Consider the following 20,011-nt stretch of genomic DNA (forward strand, 5'->3'; position numbering starts at 1 on the left):
CACTTCTGCATGCGTTTACTTAGGTACTGACACAAGAATTTCGAGACTGTGTTGAAGCATGCAAGTCTGAAAATGTTAGCTTAAGCTTGGGTGCCGGTGCTTGACTTTCCCTTGAACATCTCAGGTCTTGAAATTATGTGGGATAAGTCACAGTCTGGGTTTATCTCTCTCTCTTACTGGCTTTGGAGGTGATTTAGATGCCTCACGTTTAGTGGCTGAAATAAGATAAGCTGAGACCCATTCCTGGTAGGGGGGATATATTAATCCTCATGGATTCAAACTCTCCTCTTGCTGCAAGCTCATCTTAAGCACTTCACGTTGGGACTTCATTTGCAGTGAAGTAGTAGGGGAAGAGTAGGGCCCTGGTTTCAAGAGGGCCCTGTTTTCATCACAGCACAAATGAATAATTACTTGAAATATTTCCTTTTCATAAGCAGCTAATATTTTTAATAATAAATACGTAAGTCTGGGATGATGCAAGTGATACCTCAAACATGTCAATAGCAAATTAGCATAAATCAGATAAAACACCCACAGATTTGTTGTTATTGCTTGATGTTCTAGATTACAGAAGGAGAGAGGAAAATAACTTTTTCAATTACAGTAAAATTTGCAGAGATGACACAAAAGAACAGACATACATACATCCCGAACTGGTCAGTAGGATGTTCTAAACCATAGATCTACGCCTGTAAACTTACATCGGAAAATGTTTTTTTAAGGGAATTTTACCAAATGAAATGTAGAAAAGTTTCTAAGTATGACTTCTCTATAGAAAGAAGAAACAGGAACACCAAATCATGCATATTTCAGCTAAGTCAGGTTACATTTTTCTAAAACTGGCTTTTTCTTGCAAATTAAAACCAGATGCAGAATACACTAAGTTATTGTTCCTGAAATTCAGATGTTGCCTTAAGCAACAGAAGTACATACATCTATTTTGGTACTCTAACGCATGACACTTTAAGAGACTTAAGAGTTTCTAGTTTTCTATCCCAGCCAACTGAAATCTGTTACGAGCGTGTTAACACATTTTCTATCTGGCTATCTCAGCAATGCTGTTTACAGGTAATTAGTGCCCACTGTTGTAATAAAACTGCATTCTCATAGAGGCAGCTATTTTTGGTAACACATCATAATGAATTTTGCAACTGCCAACTGTTTTTGACTTATTCAATTTTAATTAAAAGCGGGTTGTACTTTATATCTCAATCACTTTCATCTCTTGATAAAAAAGTGACTAATGTGCCTTAGCTCAGTTTTTTACCAAGTCTGCCGAGAGACTGCGAACTTTTAAGCCAACTTTTTAAAAAGGAGAAAACCATAGTGAAGAGGTATTACCTGCCATGTTGTGGATTATATTAAGCGTGGATAGTACACATATTAAAAAATAATGACAGAGGAAAGCTCCTCTTTGTTGTCATTTCCACTTTTATGACAGACAGACTGCTTGCTGTCTGCTCGCTGCTTCCAGGGCTATAACAACGTCTTCTACCCGATTCCTGTTCCTCTAAGGCGGAGAAGTTTGCTGTAACCTGGCCACGAGTAAGTACATGTTGCAATGTGAACTTAATTGATTTCTTTCCTTTTGTGCTGCACCACTCTGCCTTCTCACCTGCCATCAGCCTGACGCTAATCCCGGAAATCAAAGCGTAACGTTAAGCATGCAGGATGGAGGCTTTGTAAGACTGAGCCAGCAGACAGACATGGTCTTGGCTCCCAAGAGGGTCTATTGTACTGCTGACTCTATAGAAATAACAGCAACTCACCCAGGCTGGGAAAAATCCTATCTCTGAGAGCTCCAAGCAAAACAGGAACGTTGTGAGGGCAAGTCAAATGCCAAGTGCTCCTGCCAGCAGGACAAAGCAAATAACAAGAGGGAGGGAGCTGAAGGGCATCGCATCCAAGAGTTAGATACATCAGTGAAAGGGGCAGTGACTGGGCCTGGGCCGCTTCTAGCACACGGTGAGAAAGGGCCAAGGACAAGTCAAAAGGAGGGAACGAGACCCATCGCTGTTTTACACAAAACATGCTGCCGAGACCACTGGGGCAATGCTGAGGAGCAAGGGCAGCGCTCCTGTCGGTGTCCTGAATTTGGATCAGCCTTTGAGCCTGAGAACCAGAGCAGAGCAGCTGTGTGGTGTCCTGCCTCCCAGACAGATCCACATCAAACTCTGCAAGAGGAATGAAAGAGAAGGGGAAGCACAGAGCAATAAATTCCCGATAAACTTTCCCAGTCTCTAGTTATTCATGCCCAAGGACTTCCTGAGTCAGAGGTAATAGCTTTGTACTTAATAGCCCCTGGAGTTTTCCTGCAATGAATTTCTCTAAACTTGGAAAGGGGAATTTAGGACTGGACTTTTCAGCTTGATTAGAGACAGTTATCTTTGCTAGAAAGGTTAGCAACAGTTTAATTTTCCTTGAAACTTACCGCAGAGGCTGCAGGTTACAGTTTAATTTGATTTTTAAAAGGGAAAATAAGGTGTGCAAGCTACAGCTGCAGTCAAAAAGTTCAAAGGCTTTCTGCTTTTGCTAGAGGCGAACGATAGTTTAATTTGCCAACCAAGCCAAACTAGGCTTTGCATTAAAGTACATTACAATTTGATTACTTGCTGGTGTTGCAATACACAAGTTGATCTAAGGAAGGTGGCCTCTAACATGTTGCTCCAGCTTGCAATAGCAAATTTACTTGCTCTTGTCCAGGCCAAGCAATTTGCTGTTAATCTACTGACAAGTCCTTCACATATGCCCCATTTTACACGTAATTTTGTAAGGAGTATATAGACGTGGACTTGGTCCACCCAAAATAAAATGACAGTCCTGTGATTATAAGCCATTCCGATTTTCCTGGAGTACGAAGAGTAATTTAGATGAGCAAATTAGCAAATTGTGAGTTTCTTTACATAATAGGAGTGGGGAAGGAAATGACAGTATCCTGCACAAAGCAACTGTCCTCTATAAACTCCTTTTTAATGCCATCAAATTCACAGCTCATGTGTATTTTACCTTACATTGTCCCACTGAGCTACAGGTCTTTCAAAATACACTTTTCCTAATGGAAATACTGTTCCCATTTTATCCTTTCACTACAGGGTAGAGCTGGCTGATGTCAGTTTTCCAGAATGACCTTATAACGAAGATAGACTATGAATTGATGGACGTGTTTTGGGACACTCAGTTACAGAGCTGGGAGCGAAGGAGACATAACAAGACTTGAAGTTAGAGAAAAATAACTGTCTAATCCATTAATGAATAAAATGTGACTACAAAACCCACGTAGGAAAAAAAAAAGGCAAAAAAAAAACTCCAGAGAATTGTCCCGTGAAACCTTCAACTCATGCACTATTCAGAGCGAGAAGCAAGACGTTGTCTTTGCCTTGAAATCTTGGGAAATTTGGCTTGCATGCAGCGGGAGCTGTGTCCCTAGGAATGTGAACAGAAAGTGTACCTTTGATTGTAAACCACGCAACTGGAACAGTTTGGTCGGAAAACAGAGAGAGGAAGCTTTCTTGCTTACTTTGTTATTGCATACAAACATGAGAAATCCACACTTCAAAGTCCGTGGATGACATTTCAAACAGCAGTTTCCTCATCCCTACAGTCTGGACTAGATCTGAAGAAGCTCCTGGGGGAGATGAAGCTTACCTAAAAAGATGTCATGGAGGCTCATCAGTAAGCTCAGAGGAGTCACTATTTCTGGAAAATCTAAGAAGGCCATACTCTCCCATCGTAACTATCATCACCCACAGTGACGTGCAAACTTAATAAGCAAGTTAAACACCAAAGGCTTGCTGAAAATAAACCCAACCGATAAACAGATTACTTAAACAACCAGGAAACTCTAGGTCTACATGAAAGGGTGCCAGGCATATGACTGCTGAGCAAAAGTATTAGGGATGCCACAATAAGAGCAAAGAAAGACAAAAACTGGAATATCTTTGAGGAAAAAAGATACACAGGCATAAGCTACTAAATTACAAGGATGTGAAAAGAACATACAGATTACTTGGGTCTTCTCTTTGGAATAAAAAAGGCTTAACAATCATGGCTTCATACAGCATACAGGCAATTTCCATGCTTCAAGAGCATCATTTGATATATCAGAGACTAGAAGGAGAATAACACACATGAAAAATGAAGAAGAAATTCACCCCACACACATGAAACAAAAAGTTGCAAAAGCTACAACCAGAAAAAAAAAAAAAAAAGAAAAAAAAAGCCCTACCATTTCATTAGAAGATGAACCACTTTCCATTACTAACATTGTGGTCAGAATCTGGAATGTCACTGATGCAATGCTAACCATCAAATGACATGAACATGTAGGGCTTGCCTACACAGGGAAGCTGTTGCAAAATAAGCGAGGGTGTGAATTCAGAATGCATTAGCTACTTGGCATTCACTCGCTGTGTGGACGCTCTTGCTCTGCACTAGGAGTGCCTCTTGGCTGTTTAGCCTAATCCACTTCCACAGTGGACTCGAGAAAGGCACTGTTGATGCTGGACAGGAGTGCTGAGAGGACAGCTGTCGGGTTTTAACAGCACCTTGGAGCCACATCCTTTTATACATGAATCCCTAGCAGGTCTTGGATGGTCTGTTCTGAAAATTTAATTCACATGCTCTCTGAACAATCCATGCCAAATTATCCCCATATTAGCCCCTGAGCAGACACCATACCTACGATGTCTCTAACAACAAGTAATGTCATGTATCTTGTAACCTGTATGATCGGAGGTGACTGTGAGCCTTTTAGGACATCATTTGTGCATTCCCGTAGTCATTCACTTCTGAAAAGCTGAACTGGTGATGGACTTTGATGTGAAACATGCTTCTGCTAGAAGACATTCCTGTGACAGAAATGCTCCATGGTACCTGAGGGGCAGAAAGCAAAGAGAGCTGTGGTTCTTCCCTGACTAGCCCTGCTGGAAAACATCTTCAAATAGTCACCAAAATAATGCCACAGGACCCAGTGTCAGGAGAGCTGTGCACGTAGTTTGTGTGTTGGGGCATCGGTAAGAATATTTATGAGGTACAGGGCAAGAAGGCATGAACCTATAACCCCTAAACACAACCGTGGTGATTTTGTGATGGCACCAACCATCTTTCATGGGAACAAACAGGTGCACAGTATCGCTCGTGAATACAGACGTGAGCTCACAAGAAAGGAAAAGTGAAACTGAAGAAGTGCTGGGGACAAAAGATTCTTTTTCCTATCCCCCAAAGCCCAATGTCAAGACATTTAAAAGAAACTGTTAGGCGAGATATTTCATTTCAGAATGAATATGAATGAATGGTTAGAGCAACATTTGCAATTCTGCTATTAGTAATGCATCTCAGCCCTTCGGAGTGCTTTCAAGAACTCTTAACCACTTCAGAAATGAAATTATTTCGGTTAGAAATATACAGCGCCGAGCGCTTACAGTTGAAGCACCATACATTTCCACACAGCTCGCTGGCGTTACACGATTAAGATGTATAGAGAAAGAGGCTGTGCTGACGTCCCAAGCTTCTTCTATAGAAATGAATTTCCGCTGTATTTCACACCTCGCCATGAGAACTCAGTTTGCACTGCCTGAACTACCTCTGCTGAAACACTCCTGGGTTCGGCTGCCCACGTATCGTGGCCATTCCTCCAGCGCCGTCCTGGGCCTCGTGCCCGCTGCAGCCATGGCCCCGGGTGCTCGCTGGGACCCGCTCGGGGCCATGCCTTCCCCCAGATTACCACGGCTGTGAGTAGTTTCCAAATGCATTCTTAGCAAATGTCTCAGCTCCATGCTAAAAGCACAAAATATAATACAGAAACCAGTATCTTCTAGTAATTGCACAATATCTGGTTGTTTACTCTGAGAAAACTATCACTTGTACTGAAGAACATGTGTTCGATTTCTGGTAAGTCATATTCATATAATCGTGCTCTTTTGCTAAAATACATGGGAAAATGAAAAAAAAATAACACCACACAACACTTAACATCATATCGAAACAAGTTAAGAAACAAAGCTCACAGCTATGTTGTTTTTTTTCTTTTTAAGAGGAACTTACAGATCTGCCATTGCTCAATCACAAAACTGCAAGGTTTTCATTTAGGTTAAGGCAGAGACATATTGCACGTGTGTGTACGAAGACATTCTGCATAAACCACACTGTGCACACTGAACAGATCTTCACTATAATAATCCTCAGTAAACTGTTCCCTGAAAGAAATTAAAAAATGTTGCCAATCCCAATTTATATAGCATCCTTCAAAACAATGTCATGGGGGCTTGTGCAGCTAAACATAACGCTATCAGCAGTTAGGAACAGCTGAACAGTTACTTTTCTCAACCTGTGATTTAAGATTAGGCTTCTTGAATGGCAGTCAGTAGAAAAAATCTAACGCTAAAGACCAGAGCTATAAATATTTATGGATTATAACTGCAGCAACCTGGTAGCTTCTGATGGTAATTAGTAGTTAGCTTTAAAAACTGATCAATATTTATTTAAAATCTCTTTCTGAGGATTCTTATTTGCCAGGAGTGTAGCTGGAAGAGCACATCATCATTAATGCTACATGCATCCGAAAAGCATTACCATTGTATAGGTGTCATTTACACAGCAACACACGCGCTTCAGACTTCACCTTGACATTTTTGCATGGTGCAAAAACCGGATAATGTGGAAATGGCTGTGCTTTATGGAGAGTGGTAAGACTGTGATGGGCTTAACTAAGGTCAAGCATGAGGTCTTTTAAGCCCTCAAGGTTCCTCCATGTCAGCATTTTCCTCTCCTGATCAAGGCAGTGAAATGGGACAGAGAAAGGACTTAAACACCCTCAGCATAAACACACAGCAGCAGTAATATGAACAGCTAAGCAGGACAGACACAGCACGGGAAGACACAGCTATGTTGAATTGATGGGACAGCAGTGGCAGTGTCACTTGCACTTCATAGTAATGGCAACGTGAGCACACAGCTAAACCACGTGGCAGTTCTCATCTTTCTAACAAAGCTCACCTCTTCAATGTTTTATTTATTGCCAGGATGGAGTAACATCGCTGTTGTCCTCTTAATGAACTATTAGCTTCCCTTGCAGCTTTTTGGCTGGCACATCAGCTCTAGCAGGAACACACTCAATCCCTTTGCGTGTGCTAAGATCAGGATTCGGTCTCTAGAAATAAATGCACTGCTTAAGGAAAAAACAAAAACAAAAAGCAAAAACAAAAAAGAATGCAATGGAGCTACCCTGTTTCAAAACTCTGAAGATAAGACATGGTTGGTGCTTGTTTTACATCAGAAATCAAGCACAGCCCTGAAGGTTAAGCTTAGGTCAGAGTTACTGAGACTCTCTAGCTCATAGAGGCAGTTCAAATTCCTCCTTTTCTACAAGTTTAGCTATAGCTAGTAAACCTGTGTGGGAATTGGGTTCAGCGACTGGGAGGAGTGGAAATTTTTTAAGGACAGATTCAGTATTTCCCTTATTCTAGGTTTTTATTTGCAGATGCCAGCACTGACAGCCATTTTTCAGGATCAAATACTGCCTTGGTGTGGCTTGCATGCTAACAGTAGAACAAGTAACACAATTTAGGAAATCTTTCATTAGATTATGAAGCTGAAATAGCCTTTTCGTACAGACCACAAAGGGATGATATCCTTTAAAAAAAGCAACAGAAAACACTAGTCACAGGCAAAAGACACAGCTAAGCTCCCCGTGACGAAACACACTCAGCCTTAACCAAAAACTGCCACAGCCATGGACTTCCTAGAAGTGGCCTGCCAGTTTTCTCACTGCAAGGCTGATCGTGATTCAGCATCCTATTTTGTAGAAATGAGAACACACAAAGTCTCAGAAGGGCAATTCATAGGGCTCATCCTCGGAACAACAACTAATTCCAGCAGGAGGGTAGAGGGCAATGCAGGGAACAGCAGTGAGTCGCGTGCCCATTCTGTCACCATCGGAAATGATCACTCCCGAACTTTCAGCTGCTTGAGGTGCCGTCCACCCATGGGTGACCAACGTGGCAGGGAAGAGTCACTGTGTTAGTGACACCCACAGGTATGCGGACAGGGCAGTCGTTCAGCAGTCAGCACTGCTCCCTGGGAAGTGACAGTCTTTGCAATCACGCATTCCTGGGTTACTACATTTGGCCTCTGGCTTGTACAGCACAGGGCTTGAAACGAGGAGCTCGATTATCACTGACAGGGCTGATCTGGAATTTCAGGAATGGGTTGTAGTGGGTCCGGGGAAGCAAACAGCATTTATGAAGCGAAGAAGCACTCTATACCTTTGCCAACAGAGAATGTTATATTGCGCAGAGATGTTGCAAGAGCATGCACGCAGTGTGGGAAAAGTGCAAACAGAGTCGGTGCAGTAGGAACTACAGGGGTGATGACATTATTTAGCAAGGGGGGCAGGAAGGTATAAGGAGTTCCACACCAGTCAGCACCTGAAAATATGCTTCAGCAAGTTACTAAACAACTCAATTATAAGCAGCAAAAGAATAACGAGGCAGTAAGAGGCAGTCAATGCATTTTTTTTTCCTGATCAGATCCTGCCAAACTCATCTAACCTGCCTCTCTGATAGATTAACTGTCCTTGGTGGACAAGAGAAATCAGCTAACATATATATTCTTGTTTTAAATATGGCTTTTGATGTTCTCCAGATGACATTCTCCCAAGCAAACTAAAGGAATTAGTATATCTCTTCACCCAGATCCAAACCTGACAGAACAATTAAGCTTTCTTCTGATTACAGGTTCTTTTCTTCTAAAACATATCGCTGGTGTAGCAATGCCTAAAAACCACAATAGAGATCAAACGAGACTGTACAAGACAATATACGCGTTCATGAAAAGACAATTTCTTGCATTGTGGAGCTACAGTCTAAATAATCAGGACAGACAAGGAAAATATCTTACCAGCACTGTCAGAGATGGGAAACTGAGGCAGAAAAAGATTAAGGGCTGGATTTTCACATGAGCTCAGCACATTTGCTGCTGAGCTCGCTTGAAATTCTGTCCGTAATCAACAGCATGGAAATCACTAGATATTGAGCTCCTTTGAAAATCAAACTTCAATATGAAAATTTGGCCCAAAGGTCTTTTGAAAATCTACATCAAGAGGCTTACCCAAGGTCACCCAGGAAGTCGGTAGCAGGGCTGGGAACTGCGCTTACATCTTCTGACTCCCACTCTGGTGCATAACTAATGTCTCTCTGCCTTCTGTTTTAATTAGCTACAGGGAGATCTCAAACCAGAGGAGGCTTTTAAAATGAAAGGAAAGAAAACCCTCACAAGTGCAGTCAGTTTCCTCCCAGAAGTAGCAGCCCAATGGACTTCCAGCAACCCGCATGCAGTAGGGATTTCAAACTTCTTTTAACAGGCTTCTGTTTCCCTTCAGGAAGATAAACTTTATGCTGTTTACTTCTCACAGATAAAGGGATTCACTGGAGAACTGTTCATTTTTTTCTATAATAATATTTTCCTTCTACATGTACTATGCCTCTGACCCATACAAATACTTTTGCAGTGACGAGGATAGAAAAAGGAAGCCTGCAGAGTGCAAAGGCTCCTAAGGATTAGTAGACAACCTCTGGGGCAAGGAGTGGAGACTTATGCGATTGCTTATTATTACTACATTTTTCCCTAGGTAGAGAGAGTTGTTTGAAGTGGTTTCCTTGCTAATGCAGTGGCAGAGCAAACTATTTACTTTGCATGTATATGTGGTTGCTTCAGTACCTCTCCTGCTGGTCCTGTGGAACACCTAAGATGCACTGTTTTCAGCAGTTCACAAGCTCCTGCTGGAACATCCAAATTCCCAACATTTTCCCTGGCTCTGGCAGCATCCGCAGGCCTGCAGACTCCCTAAGCATCTTCCCTGAGAAGTATTGTCAGAGAGCTACTGCAGCCATCTCAAGAACAGCAAAATATAGAAAAATTTAACAACCAAGGAAAACAAATGAAAGCTGGAGTAGGTGTCTGTAGCAACTTCTTTTAGACTAATACACTTTGCTGAAACCTAGATATGGCATTATGTTTTTCAAAGACAAAATAATTGGTTAGCGTTTCTGTTCGCATTTTTTACCTTCAAAGACTTTAGCCTACTTTCCTGTAAAAGACGCCGCCGGTTGACATGTCGGAAGAGCTCTTCAAAAAGTCATTTCCTCAGCTCTCTGACCCTGCCATGCTGTCTATGATCAGAGAAGACTTCTGATTTCACTTTGTGGTACTCTGGGTACCTCACTGATAAGATACAATGAGAATTTTACCCAGTGTTCCCAGACAGAAAGCTACACGTTGGCTAGAAATGGAAATTCTTGCTTGTGGTGATGGCTAGAGTTTCCATAAAAGAGGAGCTGCTAGCTTCATTATTCCCTAGGTTTCTGTCAAAAGGAGGAAAAAATGGCTTGCTTCTTCCTTCCAACTTTCAGTCTTCTTGTACCTCTTTAGTGCTATTTTCAAACCTGCTGCCTACTTCGGGGTACGTTCCTCTTGGGCTCAGAACGCTCCCTTCCTTCTCTGTCAAATGCACCTCCCACTTTTCTCCTTGATTTTTACTGCCGCAAAATGTGTCCAGCTGCCAAGCTGTTGAAGTTTAAAAACAGCTTTGTCTAGAAAAGCCAAGAAACACTTTGCTAAAGACAAAACATAATAGGTGTGTGAAGCTAACAGATGGTGGAGCGACAGAGATGGTGTCCAAGCCGCATGCTTGTTTCTACAGATTAGCTGTGCGCACAGTTTGTACTTGCAGAGCATTTTAAGATTCCTTTCAATCAGCAAAGCTATATTATTAGCTTTAGTTTAGCACTAGCTCAGGGATTGCTGCTGTTTCGACAACGGAAGTCATTACTGGGGGCACTGAGGGAAAGCCACGGGGCTCCCGTCCTTCTGGAGAGCGTTTGTCATGGAAGGGATGGGGCACAGACACACGAAGTAAAGGGACACTTAGTGGGAACCAAGCGACGATGACAATCAAGGCAGCCAGCGCTGCCCAAGCAGGAGGGAAGTGGGTGATTTTTATCCGTAAATCACACAGTGCTCTGGCAGGTGTGGCAGCTCTCCCAAGGTCCCCAAGGGTAGTGCATGCTCACGGCCCGCTCCTGCAGGAGTCCTATCTGGCAAGTTCTTCTTTTATATCTTATCTGCCTCTGCTCTCACTCCACACCCTCCTTGTCTTTAACAGCTTTCTCATTGTCTCGTCTCACTTATCTTGGATTGCAAGCATTTTGGGGCAGAGAACACATCTTTATATAGCGAAGAGGCAGTGCTTTTATGACACTACATAATTAATAACAATTTGTTCAGCATGTAAAGCGAAGCTTCTCAGATAAGCTTTAACAACCAGTTGCCTAGAAGAGGGGATCTCTTCAGTAAATGGAAAACATTACTGGAAATCTTGGGTTAACCTTCAAGTATATGCCTAAAACAACCCATGACCACTATTAAACGCTCAGGTTGCACATGGTCTGGAATGCTGATTGAGCAGACTTCTGTGGCATCATCCAACACTTTTGCAAGCTGATGAATCTGAATAATTAAGTTTTTCCTCATTACAGGTCTCCGAAGCACACTAATCAGCCCTCCACAACAGCTGAGTTCATTCTGGAGGCAAGAAAACATCTTTGACTAATTGGGTGTTTTGATCACCTGGATTTGGTAAACTCGGGCTGCATTTGGGGTGTCTGCATTGATCATAAACAATATCACATGCTGCCATACAGACTGTGCATTCTGCTATCTGCACACTGACATGGCAATGGATCCTACAATGTACATTATATAAACGTACTTTTCATTTTTGACAAGTCTGAATTTTTAAGGACCTTACAAAATGTTTTCTCCTCTCTCAAATCACAAAAGGAGTGTGTGTTTTTTTTCACTACATAGGAAATTTTACTGCATATTATGATCCTGATCATGAAATAAGGTCCACGAGGGCAGTCTTGTTGACTGTGTTCAACAGAGATCTTGTTGTCCCAAAGTTCACTGAAGGATGGAAATCCTTGTTTGCATGTGCTGCTGTCATGGCAAATGTCCTGAGAAGAATTTTATCTACTCTGTTGATCGCACAAAATTTAGAATTTAAGTAACACATACAAATCGCATTTATGCATGAAAAATCAAATACCACAAATATCAAATAATGCAAAATGCTTTTGAAGATGCAGGGGAATTTTACTTGGAGAACGTAATTAGAATCCTTCAGGTAAGCATGCTCACACTGATCTAAAACCCTGAAAAAGGAACAGAAATCAGGCAGGGCTAACACACTAAAACTGGTATAAACCAGTAGCATTAGCACCACCCCGCTGCACTCCCACTTTAATCCTGCAGACTTGTCTGGCATAGGTAGCCACAGGCACCTTTTCTAGCATGCAACATCACAAAGATTTAGTTATTGGATACTTAAACATTTAAAGTGGGTTGAGCATTATAATGTAAAGATGAGTTTCTAACTGAAACCTTAGTTAGCAGTACAACGTCGCACATTCCTTCCAAAAGGAAATTAACTAACTGGAGGTAATGCACAGCTCTAACGCTGTATGTAAAGCTGTTTGAGATAGAGCACTTAACAAATACTAGCAACTTATATTCAAATATGACTTGAAATGATGAAAACTTCCTTATCAGAGGCCAGCATCAGATTTAATCCGTTGAGCAATACTTGTGATTATTACACAAATAGATGGGTGGAAATGCGCGGAGTTATTAACATTTTAGAAATTAGGAAACCTTATAATCAAAATATTATTTTACAAATTGATTTAAATACTGAAGAGGAATATGTTCAGGCAGGTCTGATATTTCAGACATCTTACTTCCCTTTGAAACTTTTTAAAAAAATAAAAGAAGAAGCAAAAGAAGACGACAGACATGTCAATGGCTGAATGGGTGGGTGGGTCTTCTGTGAGATGAATCATACTTTTCATTCAGTTTTATGAAAGTCTTGCTTCAAGCATGCCTATAATTACTATTTGTTGCAATCGGACGTATGGCACACCAGCTTGCCATGCAGTACAATTTACAAGGCTTTGCTAAATTACTGAGGGTGCGAGTCTCTTTTGGGGACACCAATTGCCATGTGGGTCCCTACCCCAGCATGTACCTGTGGGCTGGGAGAGCTGATAATGGACTTTTAATACAGGATGGTCACAGAGGTTCTTTGTTATAATTGTCCAAATACCTAATTGAAGATGTGTAGTAATCATCAGCATAGACTGAGATAACTATCTGGTTCCCTTGGCCAAAGTTAGCTCTGCCTGAGAAGGTGTTGCTAAAAAGGACACACCAACCAGCCCGGAGTCTGTTTTATATAACTTCCCATTACTGCCTTGCTTGGGTACCAGATATGTAAAGCTGAGCCATTTTTAGAGCCGATTCCACCCACGGCTTCAGGTGCCCAGCCACTGTGGCAGGAAAGAGCTAGACAAGTTGGGTGCTGAAGCTTCTTACAGTGTTTCAAGAAAGTCAGCTACCTGGCAAAGCGATCTATGACTACCACCAACCTCAAACCTGCTCAAGTAGCACACAGCAAATGCTGATGACAGCATTTCAGATCCCTTATTTTTGGGAGTTTGGTGTCTAATTCTGAAAAAGCCTCCTACCACCAAAGATTTAGAGTTTTGAGGCTTCTCTGGAGTTCAAAGTCCTTTCTTTCAAAACAGTAGGAGACAATATTGTTCCTTTCAAAATACGTCAGGAAGAGCAGGCAATAGTGCCACTGTTCCCTTTCTTTCAGTAACTCAGATAGAAAAACAAGGTAATTAAGTTTGGGTAGATTGCAACCCTACTGAGGAAAATGTAGACACTGACATCTTCTACTGAAGTTGGGTCACTGTGCAGCTGGAGTAACGAGCTGAAAATGAAAGCCAAAAATCTAGAGCACTATTTTGCAATTCCCAGAGCAGGGCATTCAGCTGGGAAGGAGGGAGGGAGGAAGTTCTGAGCTTCTTTCATAGTCCCCTGGGTTTTTCTAGTGTGCATTCACAGGCCGGCTCATGTAAAATGCAGCCCTCCATATCTCGAGAGCAGCACTAGTGCCAACACCCAGCTGCATGCCCCAAAGAGCAAAAAGCAAAATTATTACCTTTTGCTTGGTCTTCTCTTGTTACCCCTGTTCTTGTTTGAAGAGCAGAGGAAGGCAGGGATCTCTACCCAAATAAACAAACGAAGTTCCTCATCTCAGGCTTTTTGGATTGCTCACTAGAGACATGTAAGTGTCCCTCCCAGGAACAACACACTAATGGCACATACTAAGCCTTATCAAGGTACCTCCACTGCTTCATCTCCATTTAGTGGTCCAGGTCACACAGGGGGTCTAAGCACTCTGCTGTTCAAGCTTGCTAGGTGTTGTAAATCCTATCATTAAAGGTTTGTTTCCATTCATCGTACAGAATGGGTAGGCACTAACTCAGCATTAGGCATTCTGCAACGTGACCTGATGTTTCCAAGGAACGTATCTTTAAACCTACAAATGTCTCCCCAGCCTCTCCTTGGTTTTAGTCCAACCCTCTCAGGACCTAAATCCTTAGTGGGCTTCATGGAGTCTAAGGCACATCTCTCTTTTAGCATAGCTTTGTGTATTTTATAGCAAGCTCATAAAAGTGCAGATTTATGTGCTTATTGCAATTAAAAAAAAAAAAAAGAGAGAAAATAATAACAAAAAAAACCCCACAACCTTATAATCTTAAACTACACTCGCTTAGAAACTCATTGTGGAAAACACCAAGTAGCTGAGCTATAATAAACATTTTTACTGTGTTGACCAGTTCATTCAATTATCTTTTTCCTTACTGTAGCTACAAATACTGGAAAACAGTTATTAAAAAAAAATCATTTTCCTTTTTCTGTGTGTATAAATAAGCCAGTTAATTTAAAGCTTTAATCACCGTCTCATTTTAGGCTGCTTCATTTGTATGCATACAATGATAGATCCTGTAGAGATAGCATGAAAAAAAGACTTTCATGTACTATATTTAAAAAACTCTGCTAATATAACACTTCTGTCATAGAGACAATTCCTATCTTTATATTTTGTCACTACACCTTGTTCAGTAAGTGACCTCAACCACTCACATGGCTTTGCCTACTATCTGCAGATCCTACATGTCCTTCCACTTCTGACCTCTCTTTTCATTTGCTCCTGTATCTCAACCCATCTCTCTCCCAGCTCATTTCAGCACCAGGATAAACATAGAAAAGGCTGAAATACAGTTCTTAGCCCAGCATCTAGTGTTCAATTTGTACAATCATCTATAAAGCAAGGAATAAGAAAGTGAAAAATATTCATGTTCTCTAGAGCCCAACACCAAACACGAGTCAGAGAAGCTACATTGTCTGTCTGATCTTGAAGAGAGACAACAGTGATACCAAGAGGCCATTCTGGAGCCTGGGGATAACAAGAACACAGGGATGCCTGTTCAGTGTCAGCCCTTTACCTCTCAGCAAACTGCAGAAGAAGCTGTTATGCTCCTAGAACTGGGAATCTAGTGAGTTGGTATTGGTGTTACACCACCAGAGAGACAGCACCCCTTACTTTTCCTCTTGAACCCCTACACTTGTCCAAGACCTGCCTCCAGTTGGGTGTACATTACTGTTGCCCTTGATATTCTGTTTTTCCATGGGCACGTTAGCCTGAGCTGGGCTAAAAACTCAGTTATCAGTACTTGAGCTGCCCAGTTTAACACAAACGACTGCTGCCCCTCTTGTGATCACAGCATGGACATACACCCGTGGACAAAGCCAGTGTCTGCTTCTTTCAACTTTTTCTCTCAAACAAGGACACAGCTAATGGGAAAGGGGAAATAAGGATCAGAGATACTGTTCAACAAGCAAATGTGGAGGACAAACTCTTCGGCGTCAGAAGATAAAGAAATGTGTACAGATAGAAAACCTACAGAACAAAGACCAACACCTTGAAATCTGTCTAACATTTACTTTGCAAACAAATATATCCTAATTCTCAAGGTGGTCATTAGGTATAATTCGTTTTACTTGGGCCTCACTGTTTCTAGGAAATCGGGACACCTACTCACATATCTAAACACTGGCTCAGTTTATGCCAGTAAATGCCATAAGAGTGAACCAGCATCTCTTCCAAGAAATGGTATTGCTAGTTACTTCATGCACTGAATGAAACCGTATGTTAAAACTGGCCATCAGATTAGAACATCAGTTATCTACACGCTCAGAAGTATCTCTCTGTACATTATTTTCCTCTCTTCAGACAAATCTTTCTAACAGAACTGACTCTTTATCCGCAAATAAATGCAATTGTTTACACAGAAGGAACACAATGTCTGCTACCAAAATACCTTCTTTACTTTTCCCGAAGTCCACATTTTCTCACGTTCAAAACAAATCCCTCTGTGCTTATTTTTGGGGCAAGAAATAAACACAAAGGCTATAAAATAGCAGTATTCTCTGAAGACATAATGAAGTCATACATGTCATTAAAGTTTAGTCAATCTGCTCAAAATCCTCTAAGGCAAATACATTCAAGGTTAACACAGTCAGCTCTGCACTTCTACTGATTATATGACTTTATCTCCTCTGAGAAATGTAGATTTGACCTTCAAATTCTGCATATAATTACAAATTTCAAATTAAGCATATGTAGCTAGTCTTTGACATCAAGATATTTTTCACCTTTTCAGTGAAGTAGCTGGATAGAATTAAATAGCCCCCTCCCATCTTGCTTTTGTGTTTTCCCAATAGCAATCTTCAGTTATTTAAGCACACTTTAAAGCACCTTACCTCAGTGTTTATCCTTTTTTCTCCCAGAAGTCTGGAGCTGCTGACCTAATAAATGTGGCTTTTTCATATTTCTGGGCTAGATATACTAAACTGTATCACACATTTTAGCCCTCACACTCATCCCAATCCATCTTGACCTTAAGAATCTGACTGCAACGACTGGGTGAATAAAATAGAAAACCAAACAGGATTAACTTCCACAGTTCAATTTTCAAAATGAATGGGACAAATTATAATATATCATGACTCTAAAGCTAGTGGAAATGTGTGAAATCACATTCACAGAATGTACACAGCTATTAAAGCATCCTGATTCCACCAAATCACTGTACACACACTTCATGTTTTCAAGAAGAGCTTTTGATTGAATAGTGGACTTTAAGACTCAGAGAATACAGGTTTCTGCTCCTAATCCTACTGCAGAATGCTTTTTTCTTATCCAACACATACTCAGTCTCTAAGACATTATTTCCCCTAAGTAAAACAGGGATCTTAATAATTTCCAACCTCATGGTAACATTTCTCTCACTGGAGAAAAGTTTGGGCACAACCGTGATAAGTGTTTGGATCAAAAGCAGAAAGGCAAGCTGTCCTCAGTTAGAGGGAGAGGTATAGAGAAATTCCTAACAACCACATCTGTTTCTTTAATAAGTTAAAAATTTTACTGTTACTGACAATAAAACAGTATCTTGAAAGTAAACAGTTACAGTTTCCTAAGTATTTTTGCAGTGCACGAGAGGATTAACAGAAAGCACTGGCCATTCCTAAAGTTCAAGGGAAAACTGCAAAGAAGTTTGCACAATCACAGGATCACAGGCTGCTTGAGGTTGGAAGGGACCTCTGGAGATCATCATCATCAGAAGTCGAGTATTCTTGCCATATTTCTAAAAGCACAGTTAAAAACGTTTGAATTTCTTCCTAGCTTTCAAATAATTTGGTTTGCGACACAAATTAGCATTGTTTGCTCTTAATGATTGTCTCTCGGAGGATCTGCTCTCTGCATCCCGCCAACTGCTTCTGGCCAAGCTCAGCAAGGCCACGGAGAGATCTTCCTCTGCCAGCAGAGGCCAAACAGGAGGTAAGACTTGATTTAAGCAAGGCTCAGTCTCCGTGCAGCTCCCGCTTAGCTCCTTCGGCTCAACACCGCCGTAAATTACATCAATTACATGCTGGGGTGGGCAAAGTGGGGGAATGGGAGGGGGAAGGTTTAATGTGCCTTTTACCTTGTACATACATGAATAAGGGTTTTAAGTGCAGGACTAAAAGTGAATAAATTTGTCCCGATGAGACTGTGAAAGGTCACTTCTCTGCAATTCAAACACAAAGACAAAAGGGTCTGCCCCTCTGAAACTCCTTCTTCAAGCAACAGATGGCTTTGCAAGTATTTCTGGACCTCCCTTGGACCGGAATCGGTTCTGAGAATGATGCTTCATCTAAATTAACTAAATCTCACACTATCTCTGTTAATTAGCTATCTTTGTTCCCAAATAACGTTTTCAAAATTTCACACCTTTCATCTTCTGCGTTGCTTCCCAGCAGAAGGCAGGCTCTCCCACAGCGTGAGCTTACCAAGAGAAATTCTAGGCAGAACGACTGCAATCTTCAGCTGATACACTGCTGTTAGGGGTTTTAGGGCTTCTGACAGAAATTTCCTGAACCTTTGGCTTTGTTGATTTTAATAGTAAATCCAGCAAATGTGGTACACGTCTGTTGTGAGATGAAATTAGGCCAAAACACAGTTAGAATTTCAAAGATCGGTAAAACTGTGTTGCAGCTGATGAATTCAGTAACCTCCAGCATCAGACATTTGGTAATAAAATGGACATCATCGTGCCATGGGTTTGGCACTTGACATCCCCACACAGAACTGGACATGTTAAAAGCTTAGGAAAAATAATTTTGCAACTATTTTACTAGATTATTATTACTTCGGAAACTAAAATTTCTAAAGGTTTTCTCATAAGCAGGAGCTGAGGTATCCACGTCAAAGATTATTAAAGAAAATATGTTTCTGCAGGACTGAGCAAAGATCCTTTTATGCACTGAAGCTGGAGAAGGGTCTGCTGCAGGATCAGGATTTTTCCTAGGGATCACTGCTGGAACCAATTTTCTTCAACATTTTCAACAGTGCCCCAGAGAAGTGAGACTGTGGTGAAATCTCCAAGCGTGAGGATGCTGCTAAACTCTTTCAAATGGTCAAGCGCTGCCCTGATGATGAGGAACTACATTAAGATTTTACAGAAGTGGTCAAAAAGTCGACAGAAGAGCTTCAATGCAGATAAGTGTAAGGCGATTAATCTAGGGGAAAATAAACTAAACCACAGCTGCACAGTACTGAACTTAGTACTCGTAGCTGCAAATCAGGAAAGAGATCTTGGAGTTGTTACTACCTGTCCTGAAGCAGCACCAGTGAAAGAGGCTGAATCTCTTCTGTAGCTTAGATTCTGAGTCTGAAGAGAACATGAGTGAATGGAAACGGGAAACTAGGACCAGGAGATGGAAGGAGAAGGGAGGCAGATTCAGGTAAGAAATCAGATAAGTGGTAGGAATGCACACGGCAGATTAGTTGGGTAAGAATTAGGATGGTAAAATGACAAATGTAGCAGCAGTTGGGTTGAAGGAGGAAAGGTGGGAGTGACAGGCAGAGGCTGGGATGAAGAATGACAGGAAAGTCTGGAAAGGGAATCGAGGAGAAATACCCAAAGCTGCAATAGCAGAGTTTCTACTAATTCATTTCTTCCTTGTGTCTGAAATTAAACTTGAAATTCCAGAAGCTCAGCACTGGGAAAATCTCTCAGCAGTGGCTAGTCAAAAAGAGAACTGTGAACTGTTGCTTCTGCTGGTATTTCTTCCCCCTTCAGTGCAGGGGACACCATAAACCCAAATGATCCAAGGTAGTTGGTAACATACAGGCCCAATACAATTTTAGACTTTCAACCTTTTTTGCATGGTTCCACTTGTATTAAACTGCTTGTAATAGCACACTGACAGGTAATTCCTTGGGCATTTCTTGATATTCCCTACAGCAGGTTTGGAGGTGTCTTCTCAAAAGGTGAGGACAAACCAGCTGTTTCATTGTGCTTTATGGTTTATAATGGAATAAAAACTGTGCAAACATTTCTGGAATTTCTTTTCACTACCACCCCTCCCCAGAGAAAAAAATAATAATAATAAAAAAAAAAATTAGATTTGTTAGTTTTCATTCTCAGATAGAGTAAAAATTTTTTTTAAAATACTGGAATTTTTTGTTCAATGAATTCTAATCTTACTATATCTGATA

At 41.2% G+C, this 20,011-nt stretch overlaps 1 protein-coding gene across 3 annotated transcripts in view; it reads right to left on the bottom strand.

Moving 5' to 3' along the window:
• NSMCE2 (NSE2 (MMS21) homolog, SMC5-SMC6 complex SUMO ligase) overlaps positions 1 to 20,011 on the bottom strand; it is a 127,237-nt gene that overhangs the window by 6,348 nt on the left and 100,878 nt on the right. Inside the window, exon 1 of one of the 3 annotated variants that reach the window (XM_038173780.2) lies at positions 1,770 to 3,435. The exons of the other annotated variants lie outside the window; for them this stretch is intronic. Coding sequence (XP_038029708.1) covers positions 1,770 to 2,031 — 262 coding nt within the window. The 5' untranslated portion in view covers positions 2,032 to 3,435. Of the gene's footprint in view, positions 1 to 1,769; positions 3,436 to 20,011 lie in introns of those variants that run through there. 3 annotated transcript variants of the gene reach the window in all.

Source organism: Anas platyrhynchos, chromosome 2, assembly GCF_047663525.1.
Source record: "Anas platyrhynchos isolate ZD024472 breed Pekin duck chromosome 2, IASCAAS_PekinDuck_T2T, whole genome shotgun sequence".
Taxonomy (NCBI): Eukaryota; Metazoa; Chordata; class Aves; order Anseriformes; family Anatidae; genus Anas; species Anas platyrhynchos.